General features: G+C 38.0%; 2 protein-coding genes across 3 annotated transcripts in view; one reads left to right on the top strand and one right to left on the bottom strand.

Annotated features, from left to right (window-relative positions):
- The window catches only part of pi4k2a (phosphatidylinositol 4-kinase type 2 alpha), a 7,239-nt gene extending 1,136 nt beyond the window's left edge, over positions 1–6,103 (top strand). Inside the window, exons 2-10 of the mRNA XM_042763710.1 lie at positions 1,431–1,432; positions 2,559–2,757; positions 3,029–3,160; positions 3,807–3,960; positions 4,056–4,117; positions 4,211–4,310; positions 4,497–4,630; positions 4,753–4,812; positions 5,891–6,103. Of these exons, the coding sequence (XP_042619644.1) occupies positions 1,431–1,432; positions 2,559–2,757; positions 3,029–3,160; positions 3,807–3,960; positions 4,056–4,117; positions 4,211–4,310; positions 4,497–4,630; positions 4,753–4,812; positions 5,891–6,052 (1,005 nt within the window). The 3' untranslated portion in view covers positions 6,053–6,103. The remainder of the gene's footprint in view (positions 1–1,430; positions 1,433–2,558; positions 2,758–3,028; positions 3,161–3,806; positions 3,961–4,055; positions 4,118–4,210; positions 4,311–4,496; positions 4,631–4,752; positions 4,813–5,890) is intronic.
- A 591-nt stretch (positions 6,104–6,694) lies between these two features.
- LOC109078747 lies at positions 6,695–11,110 on the bottom strand. Of its 2 annotated transcripts, XM_042763730.1 has the most exons (4): positions 10,956–11,102; positions 10,108–10,251; positions 8,878–9,275; positions 6,695–7,815 (listed from the first exon to the last, which is right to left on the bottom strand). In XM_042763730.1, exons 3-4 carry the CDS (start codon positions 9,273–9,275, stop codon positions 7,560–7,562), a joined length of 654 nt encoding a protein of 217 aa, XP_042619664.1. In that variant the 5' UTR covers positions 10,108–10,251; positions 10,956–11,102; the 3' UTR covers positions 6,695–7,559. The 2 variants fall into 2 exon arrangements, with proteins under 2 accessions (XP_042619664.1, XP_018949500.2); XM_019093955.2 differs by lacking the exon at positions 10,108–10,251 and having other exon boundaries at positions 10,956–11,110.
- Positions 11,111–11,411: the final 301 nt, after the last annotated feature.

Raw genomic sequence — 11,411 nt, forward strand, 5'->3', positions numbered from 1 at the left:
TATGCACTACGTCTTTTATATGAAACCTTAATACAAGATAACAGCTCTCATAAAACTTACAATAAGGTGTCATTTGTAAACAATAGTTAACTACCTTAGTTAAAATGAACTAACATTGAACAGTTCTGTTTTTTAAATGATAAAATACTGTAACAAATGTTAGTTGATGTAGGAACTAATGGGATTTTATTGTGAAGTGTTACCATTATGTTTAGTGTACTTGTTTACAGTATCAGTGAGGCTTGAGCTGAAGAGATGTGATGTGTGAAAAACAAAGACAGGCAAGGTAAATATTACATGAACTTTATTTATTGATTGATTGATTGTTTGTTTGTGCATCATTGCCAGTGAAGATCGGACTAACTGCAAACAGTGTTCAGAAATGTGATGCACATAGCATAGTGTTATTTAATTATTATTTTAAACAATTATGGTATTCATTAATATTTTGAATTAGCTAAAACATATTTTTATGTGCTTCTGTCATTCTGTTTAGCTTTTTTACTCAGATACAGCTGTAGTAATTTTATAAGGCAACATATAAATTTTTCTTAAAGTTTTTCATCTAATATAGAATTTTATTTCAGCTTTGTTTTAGTTTCCGAAAATGATTTTTAATAGTTTTAGTTAACAAAAACAACACTGGCATCCCCTGTGGGATGTTGTTTTGAATGCCATCATCATTGATCATTAAACAAAAGACTTGCGAGACTTTCTCTTTGTGAGATTACAGAAGCGTTCAGGGTTATTTAGTAACAGTGGTCATTTCTTCAGTGCATACTCAGTTCCTCTCTTCTTTTAATGAAACCGTGGAATTACCATGATGGTTTGACATGCTTTAAGGCCTGTCACATGCGTTAAGCGGCCTAATTCTGCAGTATGACTTCTAATGGCTGGTGAAGTGTGTTAGACATTGGGCTTGCTTTCATTCAGCCACAGAATCACAAAACGCCATAACTCTCGGCTTTAGATCTGGTTGTAGTTTGACTCCCTTCAAAATGTTAGATTCGGAAAGAACTCAAAGGTGAAAGTGAGTTGTAATATTGCTTATATTTATCAGAGAGCGATGGGTTGTTCTGTTGTGCCTGAGTGAATGTGTGAGAGGAAGTTTATAATGACTGATAATAATCCCTCTAGAAAAGATGGACTTTAACAAACAGACTCTTTCAGTTTTACAACATCAAAATGAAGAGGAACTGAGATTTACTACATGTTTTCTGTGGGAGTTCCCAGTGTTGTTACTCCTCGGTCAAATCACATTATCCTGTACTAGTTTAATTTTAGTCTAGTTTAAAGTTTTGAGTGTTTCATTTGAAAATGACAATCAAAGTAAGTTGTGAAGTGACCAAAAATAACAATTTCTATCTGCTCACAAGCTGCAAACAAACACATTTTTTAATTTATAGTGTAATCCTGGTGAATTTGACAAGAAGTGAGCTTCTGGCCAGTCATTTAGGACATGATTATTAGTTTAAATTAGTCTGATCAGAGTGAATTATGCTATATACTCCAGCCTGTAGGGGGCAGAACTGAGTTGATCTGAAATCATTTGGTGTTTTGTTTTCTTGTGAGATGTTCCTCATGTCTTTGATCTTCAGCGGTGCAGGGCTGGTGTTCGTCCTCTCAGTGGTGAACGTGCTGGACGCTTCATCTGCTCACTAGTGAGGCAGCTCACATGAGTCAGAAGGCACATGACCACATGTATGGTCAGGTGGTGCGCCGGGTCAGTTTCTCACTCACATCAAATCAAATCACAGATGAGTCATGGAGGCCAGATGAAGTCTTTGTTAAAAGTCACTCTGAGTTGGGAAATCGGTGTCTTAAAAATAAGGTTAAATGTGTAACTATTGTGAAATAGTTTCTGGGTTCGGAAAGATTTTAAAATGTTTGCGAAAGACGTCTCTTATGCTCACTAAAGCTGCATTTATTTGATCAAAAATACAAAAAAAAACAGCAATATTGGGAAATATTATTACTATTTAAAATAACTGTTTTCTATGTGAATATATTGTAAAATGTAATTTATTTCTGTGATCAAAGCTGAATTTTCAGCATCATTACTCCAGTGTTCAGTGTCACATGATCCTTTAGAAATCCGTCTAAAATGCTGATTTGATGCTCAAGAAACATTTCTGATTATTTTCAATTCTGAAAACAGTTGTGCTGCTTCATATTTTTATGGAAACCGGGATGCATTTTATTTTTTCCAGGATTCTTAGATTAAATAGAATGTTCAAATCTTTCATTACATCATGAATGTCTTTACTTTGAATGACTTTAATGCATCCTTGTTTAATTTTTTCTTTTTTTTTAAAAAATTGTCCTTTTGGCTTCCCTTTGGTTGTTGTAGCATGTTAAACTAGGGTATGAGAACATGTTTAACCTTGGTTATGAATGTGTTTTTTAGTCTAATATGTGAGATGTAAAGTGTACGGTAGCATTGGTTTGCTCATGTGAAAAATGCTGTTTTACTGTCATGCTAAAGCAGATGTTAGCTCTGAACCGCAGGTGACGCTTCAGGAAACCTGACCTGAAATGTCCCCTCTCTTCTCCAACAGAATCATCGGCGTCTTCAAACCAAAGAACGAGGAACCCTACGGCCAGCTGAACCCCAAATGGACCAAATGGCTGCAGAAGCTCTGCTGTCCGTGTTGTTTCGGCCGGGACTGTCTGGTCCTGAATCAGGGCTATCTGTCAGAGGCCGGCGCCAGTTTAGTGGACCAGAAACTAGAGCTCAACATCGTGCCACGCACAAAGGTATGAGAACGACACCCACAGTTGTGCATCTTCACCGAAACCAAAAGCGAGGTGAATGAGGACATGAGAAAGTAGGGTGATAATCGTGATGCTTTGGTGTTTGTTAGTCAGCCTCTTTCATTTCCTGTTGTTAGCATGCATGAAAACACACTAGTAAACCACACAGTTAAACATAACTGCTCACTTTCCCACAACATCTCTGTTGCTGACTGTTGACAGAGAAGACAGATGTGTCCTGTGTAAAGCGTTCTCTGTGCTCTCTTTCTCTCAGGTGGTGTATTTAGCAAGCGAGACGTTTAATTACAACGCCATCGACCGAGTAAAGTCTCGAGGAAAGAGGTTAGCGCTAGAAAAAGTGCCCAAGGTGGGCCAACGGTTCCACCGGATTGGCCTGCCACCCAAGGTAAGGTTTATGACAGCGCCACCTATCTGCCTGGAGAAAGAGGAGACATTTTAGATGTTATCGAACTTTTTTTATATTTTTTAGATGTTGCAGGTTTATACAGTATTATTTTGGTATCATTGAGAGATATATATACATATATGAGAATATGTTCCATATTCATTTAAATTAAAAAAAAGTTTTTAATGGTATTAGCTTTAGTTAATTATAATAACACTAGGTTTATAAACTATATAGAATGCAATAGTACGGTTTCAGAAGTAAAATTTTTATTAATTTCTTCTTTCGAGACAATTTAGTGTTTTATTCGTATTTAAATATTATTCATTAAACATAAAAATATATTTTTATTTAAATATTCGCATCTTTATTTTCTTGCATTTGCTCAGTCAATCCAAGTTTAGCGTTTTACCGTCATGGCTAATTTGATCAAACCATTCGCAGTGGGATTAGTTGTTCATTCACTCATAAAAGATTCTTGCACCTTTACAAACACTGTTTTTGGGTTCAAATCAAGATTCCAAAACGAAAGCTGAGGGAAAATGAGTTGGTTTATACACATTGTTGGCTGGTGTAGATTTATGAACTGATTTCTATTGGCCGTTGTAGGTTCGTGAACTCGTTTCTATGGGTTGGTTGTTTGTAGGTGGGCTCATTCCAGCTTTTCGTAGAGGGGTATAAAGATGCTGATTTCTGGCTGCGCCGGTTTGAAGCGGAGCCTTTACCAGAAAACACTAATCGCCAACTCCAGCTACAGTTTGAGAGACTGGTGGTGCTGGATTACATCATCAGAAACACAGGTAACCATGGTAACCAACAGAATTAAGGCCAAACGAAATGACCAAAAACACATTTTAACTACATATTGCCTTTATTTTGTTGTATGGATCTATAGATCGAGGTAATGACAATTGGCTCATCAAATATGACTGTCCGATGGATACATCAAGCAACAGGGTGAGTGACCAGGTGCCGTTTTGAGAGACTTCCTGACCCATTTTTGTGTTTTTATGTTCATGTTTGTGTTTATCGAATGGTTTTCTCATGCAGGACAGTGATTGGGTGGTGGTGAAGGACCCCATCATTAAACTTGCAGCCATTGACAACGGTCTGGCCTTCCCTCTCAAACACCCAGATTCATGGAGAGCCTGTAAGCCAATCATCATCCACCTCTCAAACACATGACCAACTACTGGCCAATCACATTGCAGTATGCTCGATGAGTGTTAAATACAAATGTTGTCACTGAAAACATGTATTCTGAGGTGTTTGGTTTCATTTGATGTTGTTTTATGCACAGTCAGTTCAACCGTTTTGTTGAATGTATTTCCTGTAGACCCATTTTACTGGGCTTGGCTGCCGCAAGCGAAAGTTGCATTTTCCCAAGAGACCCAAGAATTAGTTCTGCCCAAATTATCCGACCCGAACTTCATCAAAGACCTCGAAGAAGATCTATATGAGCTTTTTAAGGTGAGTCACAGAGATTGCTTTGAAACTCAGATTAATTCTGCTGGGACCCGCCAACATGTTTGACTTCTATTCTGTGAAATGAATTCTCGGTATTGACATTGTATTGACGTTAACACTGACAGAAAGACCCAGGATTCGACAGAGGACAGTTCAAGAAGCAGGTGTCAGTAATGAGGGGTCAGGTGAGTCATATATAACTGTATTATAGTTGTGATTAAAGATACTAAAAGCAAAAATCTGCATTATATTATGATATTTTATACAATAGGGCTGTGCAATAAATCAATATTGATATTCATCAAAAAAATACATCCACAATGTCTATAATAAACTTTTGATTTTGCTCTGAGAGTCATGAGCATTTCCGCTTCACACTGAAAATCAGTCTTCATGATAAAGAGCCAAAATAACTTTGGTTTTACATTAAAAAGTTCTGTTAACATTAAGTATTTTACTGTTTGATAGTAAAATGTACTTCTTAAAGTAATAATTTTTTTTTTCATCCACGATTAATTTATACACTATACAAACTCTGTTGTGCAAAACCTTATTTGACAAATACAAAAAAAAGGGTTTTATTGTAAATTAGGTTACATTAAATTTTTAAAGGTTGAGTAAAATGTTAAAATTCTATGAATTAATTTCAGTAGACACCGTTTTGATGATGATTTTGTATTAAATCATAAAACATGAAATCCAACAAAAATAAAAATGAAAACATAGAATTTGGTGGAAAAATAAAAGTGGTTTCGTAAGGCCCTAAATTAAAAGGTTTCTGTGGAGTTCACTTGTAATTAATCATGTTTGTAGTCATTTTTGAGGTCTTACAAATACATATGGATTACATATCCTTCCCTATTAATGGTATAAAAGAATATCAATATCGAATGGTGTGGGGAAAAATGTCATCTCATCGCTTTTCTCTATTAATTAGCCATAGTACATTATTTAAATGTTGAAAATGCCCTTAAAGGTTTTCAGAAGTGGAAAGGGTTCATATAAACTCTAATATGGCTCACAGTTGGAAAAAACACTATTCATCTTAATTTGCCAAAAATGAACAGTTACTGATGACTATTTCCCGCAATGCATTTCTTGACACTAATTAAACTCCCAGAGCAGCTCTCCTTCTTGATCTCGTTCTTCTCTTACTACATTTTCACACTGATGTGAAAGGAGGCCTACGAGAGCAGGGCAGCTGAATGAAAACCACTATGATTTGACATCATTCAGCTCATTTCTTGTCCTGCGTTGCTGTAGATCCTGAACCTGACTCAGGCGCTGAGGGAGGGGAAGACCCCGCTGCAGCTGGTGCAGATGCCGCCGGTGATCGTGGAGACAGCGCGAGCGCCGCAGCGAGCCAACAGCGAGTCCTACACACAGAGCTTCCAGAGCAGAAGACCCTTCTTCACCTGGTGGTGATGTGTGTGTACAGCCTGATTATAGTTGCGTTTTCGGTGGTTTTTTGTTTTGGGAACAGAGTAGGGTTGGATTATGTGATGAAAAAGTAGTTATGATGTGAAGGATTGCATTGTTTAGTTTCACACTGTATGAACACACACAAAGCCGCGTTCGGAATGACCTGCATGTTAAAAAGACGATGAAGGAGAAACTTTCTGCTGTAGTAAAACCTCGATGCTTGACGGCTCCTTCCTGACACCGAAACTGCTCGCTGTGCGGCTCAACTGCATCATTCGTGAGCGTTTTCTTGTCACTCCTGCTTTTTTTTCTTTCTTTTTTTCATTAGCATTATATTTTTCTCTTTTTTTTATGCCTGCATGTCTGGCGTTCATAACCCGGAGGCGGAGTCACCTCAGCGCTCGACCGAGCGCGTGCAGAAACACTGGAACGTTCCATTCTCGCAGTGACATTCTTTTTGTTCGTTGTTTGATTTCATTTGAAAATATGAAAATTATAGTAATTTTTCTTCAACAATGTATTCACAGGTGTCAACAAAACTGACCTTAAAACGTGACAATGGACTGTGTCATTTGTATGTAATGTATTTAATGTAAGATGCTAAAAGTATAACCATGCGGTACTCAATAAAAGAAAAGACTCGAGTTAAATTTCAAAAGCAGTTTAATTGGAAGTTCCAACTTAATAACGAGGAGAAAAACAACTCTGTTTCTTGTGCATGTAGTAGTGTTCATTGACTTCGGCTACATGTTTTCATCCATATTGCTTGTAACTGTCTGTCTGAGTGACAGAAGAAGACATTAAATAATCGACACTAATAGTGTCCAGCATCCATCTAAAGGTGATACTACTTATGTACAGACTATTTGTATCTTAAACAACACTAATGATTTGAAGAGAACTGCAGTTAATGCAAATACATTCTTTTATATTGTTAGATATTGACCATTAAACACTACTGGAAGGCAGAATGCTCCCTGAAGATACTGAGAAACTAGTGTTTTGAAACCAAATACAAGGACAAATCATTAAATAACAGAAACCCAGCATTCTTCAGCCCCTTACACTCATATATATATATATGTAATAATATTATAAAAAAAAAGCTGATAGGGGCTCTGGAAGCGTCAATGAGACTTAAATCATTGCATTTAAAGGAACAGATCACCACCCAAAAAAAGGAATCTTGTCATTTGACATGAGGGTGAGTAAATTAAGACACAGTTGTCATTTTTGGGTGAACTATCCTTATAATAGTGTTTGACTGTTATTGTGCGATCAGGTCTGAGGATGTAAGAATGGCACAAACCCGTAAACAGTGTGTTAATGTATAAAAGGAGTGTAATCCTGCGGGATTATAGTTAATGTCCCTTCCTGGCCACTGCAGGTGCTGTAGTGTTGATCGTTGCTCGATTAAGACTAGTGTTTGGTTGAGGTGGTGGCTTCAAGTAAATCTATGGTGACAGCGAGTCTCTCAGGCAGTAATCTGATTGGATGCCGCTCTGCTGCCTCAGTGTCGGATCCGGTGCAGGTATCGCTCCGGGTCCTTCTCCTGAACGGCGTTCCAGCTCCATCTGGGGCCATCCGAGGGCCCCTGAGTCTCTTCCTCTGGGGGCAGGAAGTCAGCTTGGTCACATGATCCAGCCTCAAAAGAGCTCTGCCCCCCACAGGCTCCCAAAGCAGATGCATCGTCATCCTCATCGTTGTCATTATCTTCATCTCCAGTTATGACTTCAGACGTCTGTCCCAGTGAGCCCTCGTTGATTCTTACAGGTAATTAAATAATAATGCATGCACTTATTAAATGTAGATCACTACAGTATTCTCTCACACAGTCTGATGTTCACAGGCGTGTGTGTGTGTGTGTGAGACCCGTGCCTAAGATTGTTTGTTTGTTTACAGGGTCTTTAACGTAGCAGGTTTGTGGCTGATCTCATGACCTAAATTTGTTCAGATTAGCATGTTTCCCATAACTCATAGACACACACACACACACAGCCGGTGAAGGTGGTGTGTTGCTGCCATGTGCATCAGAATAGACACTATTCAATCTGCTAGTGTTAATTAAATACCATCACATCTAAGTTCGCATTTAAACCAAAAATCAAAAGGAAAAAATGTTTTGAGTAAAAAAGAACGTATAGTTGTTGTTTTTGCAACTATTTGTGTACAAAATTTTTATTCAATATTTTTATTTTTAGTTCAGTAATATGGTAATTACTAGAAGGTAATAAAACACTGTATTATATTATTAAAAAAATACTGCAATACAATGACTTACAAACAGCATGAAGGCGGTGAACAGATACCACCATTATGGTATGTATAAATATTTTACCAATAAAAATAATATCATTATTTTTTTGCAGTGCAAGTAGTGATGTCTGTTTACCAACAATATATACATGCACACATTATATATATATTTTTTATATAAATAGTTATAATATGGTTTTTGTTTTCTTTTCTTTTTTTTGTGCAAATTGTGCAAAAGTAAGCTTTATCTGCTTTATGTATTAATGTGTTTTCTTATTGTTTAAATTCTTGTCATTTTGGGGTATAATGTGACCTAGACATAATCTTGACAGTCTTGCGAGATATATATAAACATTACAATGATGTTGGTTACATTTTAAGTAACAGTTTACCAAAAAAAAAAAAGAAAAAAAAAAAACGACACAGCCTTTATTTTTTACATTTCAGTTTGAGTCTGTACATTAAGTTAATTTCAGAGCTGCAGACTGAATTCATTACATTCAACTTACATTTAGTTTGCTGTGTCAATACAATAGAGTACTGTATGTTCCCATATTTTCTCTCTCTCTCACCTGAGATGACCAAACGCTCGCATCCATCTTGTTCCTGTGCCGTCTTTATGAGACTCCACCCTGAGGCCACTTCGGTTCCGCGCTCGGACTCGGAGTCCCACCAACGCCTGTGCCAAACCCGTCTCCACCTCAGCATTCGCTCCATCCTCGTCCTCCTCCTCCCTGTCTGCTCCATCCTCTCCGCCCGCTGCTCGCCGGTTCCCCCACACCATCCGGGCTCTCTGCTCGGGGTCTGGGTCCCCCGCCGCCTGGAAGAGCCGTCTGAGCTGCCTCAGGTTTACTCCCTGAAAGATGTTGGCGGTGCCAGACTTGCGTTTCCGACGCTCGGAGGTCGGCGGGCGGGGAAACGTGGGCTGGGACGGGCCTGCGAGAACAGAGGCTGAGGCCACGTCATCCATCTGCGGAGAAAGAGATGAAGGGTCATAAAGTTTTGTAGAACTCCTGAGAACATGACAAGCAATTTTGTATAAACTAGTTTTGCATATGGTTGCAAAGATGTTCTGAATTTTAAGCAAATATCTTTCCTGTGCTAAAGAGGGAACTGCTAGAAATATATGTGACTCTGGACCACAAAACCAAGTCTTAAGTCGTTGGGGTATATTTGTAGCAATAGCCAAAAATTATTAGGATATTAAGTAAAGATAATGTTCCATGGAGATATTTTGTAAATTTCCTACCGTAAATATATCTGAACTTAATTTTTGATTAGTAATATTCATTGCTAAGAACTTTATTTGGACAACTTTAAAAGCGATTTTCTAAATATTTTGATTTTTTTTTTGCACCCTCAGATTCCAGATTTTCATATAGTTGTATCTCAGCCAAATATTGTCCAATCCTAACAAACCATACATCAATGGAAAGTTTTCAGATGATGTATAAATCTCAATTTTTAATCCCGGTTTTGATCACATTTCTGTTCTGGAAGTGTGTGCAAATGAGTGCACGTTTAAGTATCTAATTTGCGTATTCAAACATAACAATACAAAACAATTGTATTAATTTATTGTGATTAATCAACCTGCGGCGTCTTGCCTTAAGTTGGTACGTCATTGGAAAAAGAGTATTTAAAAAGCACAGCAGGTTCAGACATTAGCCTACTGACCTCCATAGTCAAAGGCTATTAGTTGTCAGTGTTACATCAGCCTGAGCAGGGAAAAACAAGTCTATATGACGCTTTTAAGCACCCTAAAACTGGCAGTCATTGGTAAAAACATCTTAGATGCTTACGTTGTTTGCAAAATATTTAATCAAGTCAGAATGCAAGGATAATTCTGAATGGTCTTCAATGTAGAAAGAGGATTTCTGGTCACATTATGCTGAAGTTTCGACATCAGTAGAAGCGGTGACCTCACCAAGCCTTGGACTCAGATCCTATCAATAGTACAGAGTGGCTGTGTTCACAACAGAAGACTATGTGCACTGCAGACTATGATTCATTATGCAGCAATTAACATACAGACTGTCAGTCCCCTCAAACTGAGCATGAGCATGCTATTTACATAAACAATCACTGCTCAGAGATAAACAGGAACATCTAGTTAGCTTGTTATCTCATCTTGGCAGAAACAGAATGACCAAGGGCGCATTGGCGTTTTGTTGATGCGTAACTGTGCGTAACAAACGATGGTATTACGTCACTCGGCGTCAAACTATAAAAGAATGTAAAAAAAAAATAATGTAATTTTTTTTTTTTAGATAAATATCATATACTTTTTGGTTTCGATTCTGAAATCTTTCAAAAACATATATATATAGACGGGATTTCGTCGACTGGTTTGGTTCGTTTGCGGCACTAGGAGTCACGTGACGACACGAGAGCAACGGACGAACATCCGCAGTGACAGACAGATCAGACACATTCACTCGAATTACAGCAAATAACAAAGACTAAAAAGCATATATTCAAGAATAAATGCTCGGTTATGAGTGACGACATGAAGGATCACAAAGACAAAGCACAATCGTTGCGCGTTAATCGTATTTCTAGGTGGGAATTCGGTTCCCCTTTGGTGCGCTCCGGGAAAATAACGAATGAAATAGATATAATCGACAGAATTATGCAGAAATCTACTCACCTTTTCTGAGTGAACTAGTGTCTTTGTATCGTTTGCATGTTCGATCTTTGGAATCTCTGTAGGGAGAGCAGCAGGATGGTGTAGTAAACAGTCTGGCTGCTCTTCTCCGTCTGTGTCAAGCGAGCGGAACGGACAGAAAAGTTTATCGCTCAGACTCGTCACATACTGTACCGCTCTGACCAATGAGAAGCCTGGAAAAGACGATTGAGCCCGCCTCCAAGCCCCTTCCAGCCAATCACATCTCTTCTTTATGTGCGTCGCATGGTCTGGATGAGCGTGAGAAGGGAGTAATCCTTCATTGACGTCAGTGTCTTGAGAAAGAGAAAGAGAGAGAGAACTAACACTTATATAAATAATATCGTTAAAATGCATGAGCTTTAAGAACATATAGGGATTGTGTTAAAATGATTTAAAAGCCTCGAGCACGATTTATTAAAATGTTGTGTAATTTCCTTA

Source organism: Cyprinus carpio, chromosome A1 (assembly GCF_018340385.1).
Source record: "Cyprinus carpio isolate SPL01 chromosome A1, ASM1834038v1, whole genome shotgun sequence".
Taxonomy (NCBI): domain Eukaryota; kingdom Metazoa; phylum Chordata; class Actinopteri; order Cypriniformes; family Cyprinidae; genus Cyprinus; species Cyprinus carpio.